General features: G+C 34.8%; 1 protein-coding gene across 6 annotated transcripts in view; it reads left to right on the plus strand.

Annotated features, from left to right (window-relative positions):
- CHIC1 (cysteine rich hydrophobic domain 1) overlaps positions 1 to 17,272 on the plus strand; it is a 284,937-nt gene that overhangs the window by 175,679 nt on the left and 91,986 nt on the right. For 3 of the 6 annotated variants that reach the window (XR_013531806.1, XR_008478988.2, XM_035289459.3), the window contains 3 exons: positions 1,401 to 1,457; positions 1,728 to 1,787; positions 3,029 to 9,542. The exons of 1 other annotated variant lie outside the window; for it this stretch is intronic. Coding sequence is in view for 2 of the 5 variants with exons in the window: in XM_035289459.3 (XP_035145350.1) it covers positions 1,401 to 1,457; positions 1,728 to 1,787; positions 3,029 to 3,079 (168 nt within the window). In the remaining 3 variants the exon portion in view is untranslated. Of the gene's footprint in view, positions 1 to 1,400; positions 1,458 to 1,727; positions 1,788 to 1,888; positions 9,543 to 17,272 lie in introns of those variants that run through there. 2 more of the 6 variants (XR_013531805.1, XM_078364222.1) reach the window with 2 other exon arrangements.

Below are 17,272 nucleotides of genomic sequence, written 5' to 3' on the forward strand. Positions count from 1 at the left end.
TTTTTTTCTCAGATGCTTTGTCTGGGGGGCATTGGGGCTTTCCTTGTGAGTGTCCAGCTCACTGTCCTGCCCAGCTAGGAGGCAGTCTAGTCACTCTTTGCCTGCCGAGGCTCTGCCCTGCTGGCGTGAGGTTCACCTTGTTGCTGCAGGCTCTGCCTATCTGCTGCAGTCTCTGCTGTGTTGCCATGGGCTACGCCCTGCAGCAGAGTCTCTCTGTTGTACCAGGTTGCCTCAGCAACAGCAGGCTGCGTCAGCAACGGGCACATACCTCAGTAGGGGCTGATTGTCTTGGTAATGGTAGACGCCCCTTTCCCACAGAGCTGCGCTTTAAGAAAACCTTCTCACCAGGAGCATTTGAAATCGCCGTTTAGTTTGTCGCACTGCGCTTCCCCAAACGCTGTGTCCCTGGGATTTCCTGGGCTGGCTCACTGTCCATGTCCTGTTCAGTCTCAAGTTCAGCCCTTTCAGGTCTCAGTTTGCCTGGTCAGCAGGGCACCTGTAACAGTGCGCTTTTGTATGGAGCACTGTGGAGCACCTCTGTGCTCCGGCATGGGCCAGAGCCGCACTGGCTGCCGGCTACACCGTCCAAGAACTCTTCCTGGCATTCTGCGTCTCTTTTATACCTGGGAATTTCCCCGTTCTGTGGGCAACTTAGATCCGTCTGGAAATGCATCCCCGACTCACCCTCTCCGCGTATCCAGCGAGAGCTTCAATCCTGGGTTGTTCTCACAACGCCATCTTGAGTCATCCTTGAAAAGCTTTTTAATTTTTTTTTTTTACTTCGTAGAAACTATAGATTTCAAATGAAGAAACTCAGTCTCTGTCCCCTTATTTCTGCTTCTCTGATTTATATTTTTCTGTGTTTTCCACTGGCTGTTTTTAACATGCTATTTTCAGTGGAAATTCTGATATATGTTGTCTTGCTTTATTCAGCCTATAGATCTTGACTGAATGCTCTATGACAGGTATTGTGCTAGGAGCTGTGGTTGAGAAATTAGAATAGCTTGGCATTCAATGATTATTTAAAGTGATCCTATGAAAGTTATGTGAAAATCTAGATTAAATTCATAAATGGACTACCATCTTCAGTTAGTATATTGGTTAGGTTTTCACAATAGTCCAGTGGATGGCCTCACAACACAAATCAATTCATACATATTTCATTTTGGAAAGTGCATATAAAAATCTGATTGATCGATAGGTAGATAATCTTATTATAATAGTCACTCAAAATCCTAACTCTTAGCATTTTCTACCACTTATGTTGCTTATTTCTGATTTCTAGTAGAAAAACAAGGAGAACATAATGAGATATTACAAGTAGGCAGAAAAATACAGATGCACATAGTTTACAGACCCTTCAGGCCATCTTGTAACAAAGTCTTGATCATTTTTCTTAGACCAGAAGATCAATTCAGAAGTTAATAGAATGGGAAAATAACAGATTATATCACAAGGTAAGAAATTTTAAGTAAATATGTGCCCCATTCATATATTTACAGTATTAAATTGAAAAAAAAACAAAATGGGAATTTTTTAGGCCACAAAGGAATGGATTAAAGAACTGATACTCAATTTTTAATATATATTCTTTACAAGGTATTTTTAAGTGCTCTATTTTGTATCCTGTAGTTTCCCTGGATTGTTTTCAGTGATTTATTCAAATGTATAGGTTGTAATTAGTTTAAGTTAATATAAAAATTCTTAACAAGACTATACTTTCTTAGCTTGCTTTGCACTGGAAGTTGACTAAGAGGAAATGTGAAACTAGCAATATGATGGAGTATGTAAGTATGAGGCTGTTTTTAATTATTTTTTGATTCATTCTAAATTTATCATTTCCCTATGTTTATTATTTGTCAACTATTTCTTCTTTTTTTCTCCTCAGCCAGAACATTTTTTCATTGAAATATAGAGGTTTTCTCCTATCTTCTTTAGATTTTTAGCCAACCTAAAATATCTTGAAAGCTAACCATCATTTGAATCTTAGAAAAGTTTCAGTTGGTATGCTGAAATGAAAACATTGTACAACCTCAATCCTCTTTTAACGTAGGCACAAACCGTAGCATGTGGTGATGGGGAAAGCTTCTGTTGAACAAAATATTTCTAAATGTAATCTAGTCAAAACTTGCATAAAATAGGAATTAATGTCTGAATTCTGGATTTCTGTTACTGGCTTTTTTTCCCTGGCTGACATTTAAATTTTAGTGAAAAACATAGGTTCTAATTGTATTTTAACTGAAAGCTATGCAGTCTTAGCATAAATTTGCATGCAGCCCATATGATCAATTTAGCATCATTAACATTGAAAAGAATATTAAATTTATCCAAGCTTTCAACATGTAGTATATATTTAACAACAAACTTTCCATGTGTATTTCATGAGTAAGGATTATTATGGTATCTCTCTCCACTTTGAATAATTTTGAGGAAAATGTGCAAATGACCACAAGTCTAAAAATTCATTATAGATAAAGCATTCAAAAATATCCAAGTTTTTAAAAAATGTATTTCTAAACCTCTTTGTAATTAAAATGTTTTACTCAATCCATTTGGATACATTATTATTTTTCACAACTTATGAAAGGTAATAATCTCCAGTTGCTTTAATTGAAAATAATCTCAGTTGCTTTAATTGAAAAATATGTCTAATATAAAGGTGTTTTTAATTTGTATAGCATTTTTTTTATCTCTTCTACTTTGCTAACAAAAAGATAGGGGTGTGAGGGAAGAACATAAAATAATAGGGTTTGCTCCTCTGAACCTAGACAAATAGTTTTTGTAAGTCAGATAGTAAAATCTGTTAGCTACAATAAGTGGTTTTGTTTGCCAGCATAATTTTTAAATTGCCAATCTAATAACAACTTGTAATTTAAGTTCTTTACATAATTTTTTCATGTATTTCACTTTATATGATAAAGGATTGAAATATTGTCATATGTAAAATGATTATAGATTTTCTGGGTTATTTATAAGTTATATTAAATAAAAAATATTTTGTCAATATATTCTTGTTTTTATTTTACAGGTAATACTAATAGAATTCTTACCAAAATATCCCATATTTCGACCTGACTGAGGAGTTTTATCTAGTCACTTCTGTGTTACCTGTCATTTCCTACCCTTAGTGCCTTGTAGATTTGGAATGAAGATGGTCTCCTTTGCTGTGTTCAACTTATTCTTTATAATGGTAGAATATACTTCTCGTTCTTTTGTGTTGGTTTATGAAGAAAATTTGCATATCTTTTTTGTTGTTAAATGAGGCTTGTGTTTTGCACTCTCAATTTTAAATAAGTACACACACGTGTGTGTCCATATACATATGTAGATAGTTGCCATTAAAGATAAATCATCAGTGCTGCTGTTTAAAAACAAAAACTTATTCTGAGCATGCTGCCTTATAATTTTCATACTTATTGATCTAAACTCGCATCATTTTTCTAGGCTACTTGATGCTCTGTAATCCCTTACTGGACAAACTTAAATAAGCTTTTGGTAGCTTCTAGAAATGGTTTTACTCTGCTTTTAAAGAAAATGCTTTAAAAGGACATGCAATTAATGGCACTGGTTTTGTCCCGCACTTTGCTTTATCACTTCTGTTAGTGGATAAAATATTTAAACTCCTAAAGACTTGTAAATATCGCCTCTTGGCATAATGTAAAATGTGGTATGCCATGGTTTACACAACGCAATATTACTCTTACTGTATTGCCAACAATTTTACATAGATTTTAATATGAATAAAGTTCGCAAGCATCCCTTTGAATCTAGAGACTGCTGACATGCTGTTTTATGGCAAGGCCATAATGACTTCAGGTGTAGGGCAAGTTTGCCCTTTGTAATAAGTGGATTAAAATCGAAATCATTATCTCAGATATTATGTATTGCACCTGAGACCATGATCTTTATTTTTTCCATTTCATTTAATAATTTCCATTTTGTTCTCTACTCCTTTCCACAAAAATACTGTTTGACATCTGACACATTTCACAATCTCACTATCCTTCATTATTTCTTTTTTTTGTAGCCATTTCCTCCTTTGAAAATACACACAATTATGACCTTTAAGGAGTATTTTGAGATTTTAGATGTCTTCAGAAGGTATCTAGACCCCCTTGAAAGCCATTAACCCCTTTCTGGAGTTCTGATATTGTAGTTTGAGAAAGAGAGAGAACTAATTGAGAATCTGTAGCTACAGAGTATATAACAGCTGATTAATAATTGAAAAAAATATTCTCAATTTTGTTTTTAAAGATCTTTTTTAAAATATTTAGATACCGAGGAAGAAAGACAAGTGTTTAGATGAAAGTATTTTAGTTTATAAATTCAGCACATATGTAACATTTATTTGGTATATATTTCTCTATTTTTCTTCACAATTAAAATGATTGCTAGAACCATACACTAGAATTTGAAAATTCAGTATAATGAAAGCTTTATATCACATTAATTCAACTGCAAATGTATGCCTGTTTGTAGGCATTATTTGTAATTCGTAGTGCTAAAAAGAAATGTCTAGGGCTGAATAATATTTTTTTTGTCATCTTACTCTTACTGTTTTTAGTAAACCTTTTAGGCAAGATTCATCTCAGTGAAGTGAAAATCATTTCTTTATACAAGGTCAAGCCTTTTTTTTTTTTTTTTTTTTTTTAAGGTCAAGCCTTTTTAAGCCACTCTTAAAATTTATATTTGACCAGTTTAAAAAAAGAGGAAAAGAAGACGCTATTTGATATGTGGTTATAATTGTTTGCACAAACACTTTTCCACCTTTCGCTGTAGAGCCCTTTTACCTCCATGCCACTCAGCCACCCTAAATCTCTAACCTTTAATAATAATGTGTATGCCTGCAAATATCACATGTTTGTCTGCCTCAAAATTGAAGGTGTATTTTTATGGACAAGGTAGAAGCCTCTGAAAATGTATACCAAATGTCTTGTTTTATAGCTAAGGTCAGGAAAAATTGTATCTGAGGTTTATGTTCCAGCTAATGTCATTAAATTTATGCTTCAAACTGATACTTTAATAACAAAATTGATTTTCAGCATAATACAAAATGTCTCATTATCACTGATAGAATAATTCCTTTTGTTAATCCTTAAAAATCTTACTTTTTTCTGTAACCTTAGAATTTGATCATACAATAGTAACTTTTTCTACCACGTATAAATCACACTTGGCTTTGCACAAAGAACAGCAGGAAATGGTGAATTGTTTTTATGAAACAATTATTGAGAATGGGAATAAGGTGTATCTGGAAATGACACAGTATAATTTACCTGCAGTAGCATTTGTCACAAAAATCATGTGTCAGTATGTATGAACTTAATTTTAAAGCCTATTCTAGTCTCTCAAGTTTATTGTTTTATTGTTCATTATGCTGATTGACTCATTTTAGTTTCTTGAACTACCCAAAAAATACCAATTTTTTTTCTCTTTTTTGAAAAAATATGACTACTTTTTCAAACTGTTTTTCTTTGCAGGGGCTGATTAGCAATTGGATATTTTGTAATGTTTTGGGGGGTTGCTTTGTTTTCAGTGAAATTGGTTGCAGTGAATGCTAAAATCACCACAGCATACTGTGGTGATTAATTCCTCTCCCATGGAGCCTTTTCTCTGGTATGCTTAGGATAGAACATACTTGTAATTTTCCATTAGTAACATACTTTTGTGAAAGTTGTTTTTAGACTGAAGAAAGTAATTTTGTATTTCTTTGTTTCATAATATTCCTTTATGAAACTTGTGATAGTTTCCAGAGAAAAATAACATGTATTTGCCAAAGTATATAAATCTCACAAGGCATTGAGGTTACAAGCTAAAATTGTGTTTTGAAATTAACGTTTCAATGTCTCTCATTTAGCCCAAGATTCTGGCTTAATAAATTTGTCAAACTTGCTATTTTTAAGCTTGTCCTAAAGGCCAATAACATGTTTATCCCTAATAACTAATATGGGCAAGTGTAATTTACAGATTTATTAACTCCATCCCAGATATATCTCCACTCTTTGTTCCTTCCAAACACTTATGTTATATTTAGGAAAGAGACAGCTGTAGTAAAACTTTAGAAGAAGATGGAGAAGTGCCTCATCTTTCTAGAACAAAGTTATCACATTAAGCTTAAGAAAACATAATAAATTGGTAGATCATTAGATCATTAGAAATCATCCTTTTCAACTAGGTCTAAGAATATGTTATTAGTATATTATCTTTTATTGATTATGCAAAGCCTCTTTCCTTCTGTTTCCCCAGTCATGAAATATTAGTGATAAGATATAACAGAACAAGACTCTCAGTCACTTAAAAAATAGTATAATTTGGCCAGGCGTGGTGGCTCACACCTGTAATCCCAGCACTGAGGGAGGCTGAGATGGGTGTATCATGAGGTTAGGAGTTCAAGACCAGCCTGAAACCCCATTTCTACTAAAAATATAAAAATTAGCCGGGTGTGATGGTGTACACCTGTAGTCCCAGCTACTCAGGAGGCTGAGGTAGGAGAATGGCTTGAACTCAGAAGGTGGAGGTTGCAGTGAGCTGAGATCATGCCACTGCACTCCAGCCTGGGTGAGAGAGGGAGACTCCATCTCAAAAAAAAAATAGTGTAATTCTAATGCTAGTAAACATGTAATTTAAAGTAGTTCTGGAAGGACAGTTGTCTTGATTAAAGCTCTACCAAAACCCACTTAAGTATTTAATGTACATACTGGTCATATTTTTATGGCCTGTAAACACTAATATCTGAGCAATTAATCAAACTATTTTATCACTCTGCTATTTTTAATGAAATTTGAATAAAGTTTAAAAATGTGTAAGCCTTTGAACAAATGTATAAAAGTTTTAAAAGATTATTAGCATTTTTATTTTATTTACAAATAAGCTGCCAAAAAAAAAACTCACTACTTGAACATAAAGCTTCCAAACAATATTTTATTAAAATGTACTCTATTGACCTAGGAGGATATAGAATATTCACCTGATTAACTGGATCAGTTTCACATAGTGGAAATACTTTTTGCTAATTTGATTATAAGTGCTCAAATTTATTGAAATTAGATCCTCTTATGCCTATAAAAGTATGCTTTAAAAATATTTTGCAACAACCATCAAATTATCTGGGTTCCTTTAAATAGAAAACAATTGGGGAATTTTTCACAAAAATGAATAGGTTTTATTAATAACTGTTCATGTAGTCTGTAGACTTAAACAAGTGATATCTATCTATATATAAAATGAATAATCTTATCTTTCCCCAAATTTTTCTTACCTGATTCTGAGCCAGCCTTTTTGTTTTGATGGCAGCCTGTGTGTATGTTCCATTTTCTGTGAACTTTGTCACGTTCATACTATATGAGGAAATGATCTAATATTGTGGGCCCCAGGCAGGTCATCTTAATTGCATGTTATCTCTTTTCCTGTAAAATTATGCGGTGGAACCTAGAGCTGGGAAGAAAATTAGAGATCACTTAACATTTTGTGATTCTATAAATTCTTAGGATATTTTTACTCTAGAATCTCAGAATGATTATTCTCAGATCTACTGTCCTTGGTGGAAACTCTCACAGTGCCTTGCATGCAGTAAAAGTTTGATTGCAACTGGCTGCTAGCTAACGTGTGTTAATTATCACACAGACTCCCAAGAACCTGATGCCTTAGTTCCTTGGTGATGCTAAGAGTAAATACAGTTTTCCTAGGAACTGAGCACTGAGGTCTGTGTGCTTTGCCTGTGTGGAATCTGTCTCTGCAGTTGGTATTCAGGCAAGAATTATAGCTGTAACAACAATGGAAATATGGGAGGACCCAATTTGACATTTATGTAAAGATTTCATATTCTATCCAATGTCTACTTTAGTGTCTTATCAAATTCCATACCCTCAAACAGATCTGTTGGAACATATTGATAAAATTAGATATAAAGGAAAGTGGTATGCAATTCAAACCCAAGTCACTTCTGGTTTAGTTATTGGCTCTGCTGCATAATTCCTCTGTACCTCATGTCCTCATTGTTGAAGTGGGGACAATAATCTGTACCTACCTCACAGGGGAATTGAGGATATTTTCATATATTAGTGTGCTTTGAAGTTGACTGAAAGATATACTGGATATCATAATTATATAATTTCTAAATAGATTTCTTTAAATCCATGCTATATTTTCTTCCTCAGTCAGGTCCTACAGAATGACTGTTGCAGTTGATCTATTGTTTTAATTATAAATCTTGTTATTAATCCCCTATGTGTTAAAAATGAGTGATTATATTATGCAATACTGGATTTAGAGAGGAAAAGCAGGTGGATGTAAACCAATGGTTCCCAACTTCCATGGATGAAGACAGCAGTGGGGGGTATCCTTGAAGTTTTTTTTATTTTTCAAAAAGTGTATTAGAAATCTTACATTTACCCATAGTATTCCTGATTTACAAGCCAATTGAGACATTGAATTTCCATGCATTTTGCCTGTGTTCTCTCAATTCTATGTCATTACTGCTTGCTTAGTATCAACTGATCAAAAGCTGTGAATGACAGTATGCTTTTGATTAACAATAAAATAAGAAAGCCTATTATGTGCAACTTATTAAATACTTGAAAACATGAGAAAGGAATAATGAAGGGATTCTTAGGCTAAAAACGTTGGGAATCACTTTTATAAAGGAACTAAGATTATTTGACCCTCTCCACAGATTATTTACCTAGTCTCTAAATAATGAAATGTGTGTGTGTGTGTTTTGGCTATATTAGGTTATATAACTTCAGCTTAGAATTTGCCTTTTGTTTTTCCTTCTGTTTCAGAATGTAACTGGCCTAATTTATTTAGGTGTGTACATGTTACTCATACATGCACATACATATAGGATTACAAATGTGGAAAGTGTTATAATGTCATATTCTATCATTGGACTAAGTATTAATTCCTAATTCTTAAAGTAGTTCTGTATATAAATTCAACATGATGAATCAAGGCAATAATTTCTCAAATGTTCCTTTCATTTCTTTGTTTTTATCTTGGCTTTTTTTTTAATTTTCCATTTTTTCTAGTACACAAAGAGTGTAAAGTTGTTTTAATGCCTCGACTTTGAAACAAGTAACAAGTGTTTGAAATTATACAATCTGCAAGTGAATTTGCCCTCCTTGGACCAACCACATACAAATATGAATCTGGCTGCAAGAACAGGATATCCAGATAACTAGAAAGCGGGCATTGATAAAAATATCTGGTGGAGAAGCATAGGATTTTGACTTTTTGTCAGAGGATTCCTGTTGGGACAGTTTTACCAGAAAAGAGTAATAGTGGATATGTCCATCCAAACTAAGAACTTTTATGCATCTTGTATTGTTACATAGCCTGTGGAATGAATTCATTTTTTCTCCCTTGAGTCCAGGAATGACTTTCCTGGAAAAACTCAATCTATTTACAGCTGTGCCAAAATGAAGGATACCTGCCTCTCTGAAACTTTCACTGCTGCTTCTGTCATTGTTCACTTGTCAGACAAAATTTTATTATCTCAGGATGCAAAATTAAAATAAAGTGTAAATCTATGTTAATGAATTGAATTATGTGTTTTTGTCATTTTTTATGCATCTTCCTTTCTTCTCTTTCCTTTATATCCATCATTATAAGGCAATTAATTGAGGCTTCCTTTTAAAACTTGTATTTTATATCTGGCCTTTTTCCACATTTACTAGTGTTATGTTCAATCCTATAAGTAATTTATGTTATAAAGACATGCCTCAGAGAATTGTGAATTCAGTTGCAGATAACCACAATAAGCTACACAAATTTTGGGGTTTCCCAGTGCATAGAAAAGTTGTATTTACACTACAATGTAGTTTGTTAAGTATGCAATAACATTATGTCCCAAAAAAAGTACATACCTTAATTTAAAAATGCTGTATTGCTTAAAAATACTAGTGATCATCTGAGACTTCCACAGTCATAATATTTTTGTTGGGGGAGATCTTGTCTCAGTGTTGATGGCTGCTGACTGATGGGGCAGGTCATTGCTTAAAGTTAGGGTTGCTTTTGCAATTTTCTAAACCAAGGCAGTGAAGTTTGCCATATTGCTTGATTCTTCTTTTCACAAATGATTGCTCTGCAGCATGCAATACTGATTGATAGCATTTTACCCACAGAACTTTCAAAATTGGAGTCAGTCCCCTCTGACCTAGCTACTACTTTATCAGCTATGTTTATGTAATACTCTAAATAATTTGTTGTCATTTCAACAGTATTCACAGCATTTTCACCAGGAATAGATTCCATCTCAAGAAACTACTTTTTTGCTAATCTGTAAAATAAGCATCCATTCAAGTGTTATCATGAGATTGCAGCAATTCAGTCACATCTTCAGGCTCCACTTCTAATCCTCTTGATGTTTTTACCACACCTGCAGTTGCTTCCTCCACTGAAGTGTTGAACCTCTCAAAGTCATCCATGAGGGTTGGAATCAACTTCTTCCAAACTCCAGTTAATGTTAATATTTTGACATTCTATGAATCACAAATGTTTTTAATGGCACCTAGAATGGTGAATCCTTTCCAGTACATTTTCAATTTACTTTGCCCAGAGATCAATCACAGGAATCACTATGTATGGCAGCTATAGCCTTACAAAATAGATTTCTTTAAAAAACATGAAAGTTGAATTACTTGTTGATCCATGGGTTGCCAAATCAATATTGTGTTAACAGTCATGAAAACACTAATTTTCTTATACATCTCCATCAGAGCTTGGGTGATTAAGTGCATCATCAAAGAGCAGTAGTATTTTAAAAGGAATCTTTTTTATTCTGAACAGTAGGCCTCAGCAGTGAACTTAAAATAGTAAGCCATGCTGTAAACAGACATGCTGTCATCCAGGCTTTGTTATTCCATTTGTAGGACATGCGCAGAAAAGATTTAGCATAATTCTTAAAGGTCCCAGGATTTTTAGAATGATAAATGAGTATTGGTTCATTAGCTTCTAACAAGAGAGTCAGCATGTCCTTTGAAGATTTTAAGCCAGGTATTGACTTCCCCTCTCTAGCTATGAAAGTCTTAAGTGGTGCCTTCTTTAAGTATAAGGCTGTTTCGCCTACATTGAAAATATGTTATTTAATGTAGCCAACTTCATCTATGATCTTAGCTAACTCTTCTGTATAACTTGTTGCTTCACCTTGCACTTTTATAGAAACAGCTTCTTTCCTTCAACCTTATGAACCAATCTCTGCTAGCTTCAAACTTTTCTTCTTCTTTCTCACCTCTCTCTGCTGTCATAGAATTGAAGAGAATTAGGGCCTTGCTCTGGATTAGGCTTTGCCTTGAGGGTGTGTTGTGGCTGGTTTGATCTTTGATCTTCTATCCAGACAATTAAAACTTTGTCTATTTCAGCAATAAGGCTGTTTTGCTTTCTTGTCATTCATGTGTTCACTGAAGTAGCACTTTTTATTTCCTTTAAGGATTTTTCCTTTGCATTCACAACTTGCTAACTAGTGAAAGAGGCCTAGCTTTCACTTTCTCTTAGATTTATATATATATATTATATATATATATATAATACAAACATACACAAAGTTCTGGGGTACATGTGCAGAGCGTTCAGGTTTGTTGCATAGGTATATATACGACGTGGCTTTTGACATGCCTTCCTCACTAAACTTAATCATTTCAAGCTTTTGATTTAAAGTGAAAAACATGAATCTCTTTTATTCACTTGCACACTGAGAGGCCATTGTAGGCTTATTAACCGGCCTAGTTTCAATATCATTTTGTCTCCAGGAATAGGGAGGCCTGAAGAGAGAGCTGGGGGAACACCACATCAGTGGGAGTGTCAAAACACAACATTTATTAAGTTTGCTATCTTACATGAGTGTAGTTTGTGGTCCCCCAAAACAATTACAATAGTAATATCAAAGATCATTGATCACAAATCGCCATAACAGATTTTAATAATGAAAAGGTTTAAAATTCTGTAAGAATTATTAAAACGTGACACTGAGACATGATGTAAGCACATGCTGTTGGGAAAAGTGGCACCAATAGACTTATTTCCACAAATCTTCACCTTGTAAAAACCACAATATCTGCAGAGCACAACAAAAGGAAACACATTAAAATGAGGTATGCTCATATATTAGGTTTGGAGACCTGTGTTGTACCCAGCATTTGGCATTTTCCTAAATAGGAAGTTATTTCTAAATGACTTTGCCTTTATTCTGCATAGCTGCCTTTAAACTGTAAACTTAAAGTACAAGTATAGTTCCACCTTAGCATAAATTTTTAGTGCAAGGATGTGGAAATGTGAAGCTACTTGGCAAACATTTTTACTCTTCAGCAGATTGTGTAAGAAATTCAAGTGTTAACGTTTTCTTCTTGAGTTACTACTCAGGCTGCTATATGCAATAATAGATTTTTTAAGGTTAGGCCTAATTTTTGCAAATTCAAAGTACAACATATACAAGACAAACATTAATATTTCCCAATATATTTGGTAATTTTACTGAATATTTTGAAAAGACTATAAGTTTCAAAATGTTAAAACAGAGATGACAACACACTAAAACCTATATAAAAGTTTCACATGTAGTGTTTGGTTTTCTGTTCCTATGTTAGTTTGCTGAGGATGATAGCTTCCAGCTTTGTCCATATCCCTGAAAAGGACATGATCTCATTTCTTTAGATGGCTGCATACTATTCCATGGTGTATATGTATCACATTTTGTTTATTCAGTCTATCATTGATGGGAATTTGGGTTGATTCCATATCTTTGCTCTTGTGAATAGTGCTGTAATAAACATACATGTGCATGTACTTTTGTAATAGAATGATTTCTAGTCCTTTAATAGTAATAGTTCCTTTAATGGTAATGGTATTGCTGGGTCAAATGGTAGTTATATTGTCTATTGAATATTGGTAGTTACTTATATATTAGCTACCAGTAAATATATAATTGGCAGTTTATTATATTGTCTATTGAACACTGGTTTTACATTTTAACATTTTTTCATATATCTATTCTTCAAAACTAAATTATGTTTGTATAGCAGTACAATGTATAAATACACTATAATTTAATTATTTCCCATTATTTGGTATTTAGTCTGTTTTCAGTATTTTGCTACAATGAATAATGACTTCATGAGCATCTTTAGACAGAAATCTTTGCCTTAATCTGATCATTTCCTTCATACTGTTTTCTATAAATTGATTATTGGTTGAATGGGTATGAATTCTGTATTGCAAAATTGATTTAGGAAGGGCATGGGAGATACACTCTGAAACTGTTCATGTCTTCTGCTGGATAGATAAAGAGAAATAAGAGCAGGAATTAACAAACACACTACTTAGAACTGCTAGTTGGGGTAGAGTGCAGGCAAAAAAAAAAATTAGGTATAAAAGAGCCATCCCCAGCAGCTAAAAGTAGAATAGAGGATTCTTGATCCTCCAGTCAAAGGCACATGAAATACTATCAACCCTCAGTCCTGCAGAACTGTCACTAAAAATCAGTGAAATAAATTATCCGCTCTCAAATTCTATGACTTACAGAACTCTTATAGCTTAATAGAAAGCATCAGAAAAAAAAATGTGTCAGTATATAAATATTTCCCTCCCATCTTTCAGCAATCAGATTGGAAAACAAACTGCTTACTCCCTTCTTTCAAAGGCCATATTTTTCCTCACTGCTTCCCTTGATGATTTTTTAAATTTGACTTCACCTATTAAAAATCTTGAACACGCTCTCTCCTCACATATTACTTGTCATATTCTGGGCCCCTCTAGGATTATTTTACACTCCCATAACATGGCTGACTCTTTCCTGTTTTATCCATTCTTGAAGCCAGGCATGATTCAGGGAAGGGAGCACTGGATTTAGTATAACTGCCTTTATGCTTCCTGCCTGCCATTTCCCTCTCTAGATAATCTTCAGAAAGTAAACTCTTTTAGCCTTGATTTATTTTATAAAATAGGAATAATATGACCTTTTGAATATAACTGTAAGGATTAAATAAGGTGACATTTGAAAAGACCGGGAAGATAAGAAATCACACTATTACTGTTTTAATGAACAATAATTTTATAATCTACGCTCTGATAAGCAACTAAATAATCCAATTCCTTTTTCAGGATCACCTGCTGGTTCTTAGGTTATATATGTTGACCTTTCACAACTCTGCCAAGGTAGAGATTAAGGGTTATTCCTCAGTTCTTTTTACTTAGGGGCACTCCTCAGGTTTTGGTCATTCCTTATATATGTGCATGGTCCCCTGCCATGTCTATACAGCATGTGATACCTATCTTCTGGAAGCTAACCCTCTACGATAGCACAGTTCATTGATTCATTCTTTCATTTATTCAATCAATATTTTGTGAGCAGTCATTATGTACTAGGTGCAGCATTAAGGATTATTCCTACACTGTTTTTTTTCTCCAGGGAAATATTCTTAGCCACTGTGCTATTATGTTATAGACTGCCTATAAATATACACGTATATATATTTAAATACTTCATATACACAACAATATACTTGAATAAATACTTCTAATAGAGCATATTAAATAACAATCATTGTTTCTTGAGAAGTTTTCCGTTTTGCTTTGTATTTTTAAAAAACATGTTTTAGTATGAATCAGAAATTATTTTATTTATAAATAATAAATAAAATATTTATGTAAGGTGGAGGACAGCAGAAGATCCAATCAACCAGAAGAACACTGAGGTATCTGAAAGTCCAGCTCTCATTTTCTTATCTGAGAAACCATCCTGAAATACTTGCAGTTTGACAAGAGGTTTCACAGATGAAAAGTGGGCAGCAATGCAGATATTTAGGGTGACATAAATAATGATAAAAATGGAAGGCAGAGGGAGATCAAAGGAGACCATAAAAAGTTTTCAAAAAATAAATCTCCCATTTTAACTAAGAAAAAGTTTACATAGAGGTAAAAGAAAATAGCATTTACTTGGGAAATAAAGGACTGCAATTCAGCAAGAGGAGGCCAGATGGCAAAATAAAAACAGCTCCAGTCTGCAGTTCCCAGTGAGATCAATGCAGGTGGGTGATTTCTGCATTTCCAACTGAAGTAACTGGCTCATCTTATTGGGACTGGTTAGACAGTGGGTGCAGCCCATGGAGGGTGAGCCAAAGCAGGGTGGGTCATCTCCTCACCTGGGAACCACAAGGGATCAAAGAACTCCCTCCCTTATACAAGGGAAGCCATAAGGGACTGTGCTGTAAGTAACACTGCCCTTAAGCTCAGATACTAAGCTTTTCCCATGGTCCTCACAACCCACAGACCAGGAGATTACCTTGGGTGCCTATGCCACCAGGACCCTGAATTTCAAGAACAAAACTGAGCGGTTACATTAAGCTAGCTGTGGAAGTTTTTTTTTTTTTTAATTGCATTTTAGGTTTTGGGGCACATGGGCAGAACATGCAAGACAGTTGCATAGGTACACACATGGAAGTGTGTTTTGCTTCCTTTCTCCCCTTCACCCACATTTGGCATTTCTCCCCAGCTCCCGCCCCCCACTGGCCCTCCACTTTTCCCCCCAATAGACCCCAGTGTTTACTACTCCCCTTCCTGTGCCCATATGTTCTCATTTTTCATCACCCGCCTATGAGTGAGAATATGCAGTATTTCATTTTCTGTTCTTGTGTCAGTTTGATGAGAATGATGTTCTACAGATTCATCCATGTCCCTACAAACGACACGAACTCATCATTTCTGATTGGTGCATAATATTCCATGGTGTATATGTGCCACATTTTCCCAATCCAGTCTATCGTCAATAGGCATTTGGGTTGATTCCAGGTCTTTGCTATTGTAAACAGTGCTGCAATGAACATTCGTGTGCATGTGTCCTTACAGTAGAACAATTTATAGTACTTTGGATATATACCCAGTAATGGGATTGCTGGGTCAAATGGAATTTCTATTTCTAAGGCCTTGAGGAATCGCCACACTGTCTTCCACAATGGTTGAACTAATTTACACTCCCACCAACAGTGTAAAAGTGTTCCTTTTTCTCCACATCCTCTCCAGCATCTGTTGCCTCCAGATTTTTTAATGATCACCATTCTAACTGGCGTGAGATGGTATCTCAATGTGGTTTTGATTTGCATCTCTCTGATGACCAGTGACGATGAGCATTTTTTCATATGATTATTGGCCTCATATATGTCTTCTTTTGTAAAGTGTCTGTTCATATCTTTTGCCCATTTTTGAATGGGCTTGTTTGTTTTTTTCCTGTAAATCTGTTTGAGTTCTTTGTAAATTCTGGATATCAGCCCTTTGTCAGATGGGCAAACTGCAAAAGTTTTTTCCCATTCTGTTGGTTGCCGATTCACTCTAGTGACTGTTTCTTTTGCCATGCAGAAGCTGTGGAGTTTCATTAGGTCCCATTTGTCTATTTTGGCTTTTGTTGCCAATGCTATTGGTGTTTTGTTCGTGAAGTCCTTGCCTACACCTATGTCCTGGATGGTTTTGCCTAGATTTCCTTCTAGGGTTTTTATGGTGCCAGGTCTTATGTTTAAGTCTTTAATCCATCTGGAGTTAATTTTAGTGTAAGGTGTCAGGAAGGGGTCCAGTTTCTGCTTTCTGCACATGGCTAGCCAGTTTTCGCAACACACCATTTATTAAACAGGGAATCCTTTCCCCATTGCTTGTATTGGCAGGTTTATCAAAGATTGTATGGTTGTAGTTATGCGGTGTTGCTTCTGATGCCTCTGTTTTGTTCCATTGTTCTATATCTCTGTTTTGGTACCAGTACCATGCTGTTTTGATTACTGTAGCCTTGTAGTATAGTTTGAAATCCCGTAGTGTGATGCCCCCCACTGTGTTCTTTTTGCTTAGAATTGACTCTGCTATTCGGACCCTCTTTTGGTTCCATATGAAGTTCATGGTGGTTTTTTCCAGTTCTGTGAAGAAGGCCAATGGTAGCTTGATGGGGATCGCATTGATTCTGCAAATTACTTTGGGCAGTATAGCCATCTTCACGCTGTTAATTCTTCCTAACCATGAACATGGAATGTTTCTCCATCTGTTTGTGTCCTCTCTTATTTCATTGAGCAGTGGTTTGTAGTTTTCTTAAAGAGGTCCGTTACGTTTCTTGTAAGTTGTATTCCTAGGTATTTTATTCTTTTTGTAGCAATTGTGAATGGAAGTTCGTTCTTGATTTGGCTTTCTTTTAGTCTGTTATTGGTGTGGAGGAATGCTTGTGATTTTTGCACATTGATTTTATATCCTGAGACTTTGCTGAAGTTGCTTATCAGTTTCAGGAGTTTTTGGGCTGAGGCAATGGGGTCTT

This window comes from Callithrix jacchus, chromosome X (assembly GCF_049354715.1).
Source record: "Callithrix jacchus isolate 240 chromosome X, calJac240_pri, whole genome shotgun sequence".
Lineage (NCBI taxonomy): Eukaryota > Metazoa > Chordata > Mammalia > Primates > Cebidae > Callithrix > Callithrix jacchus.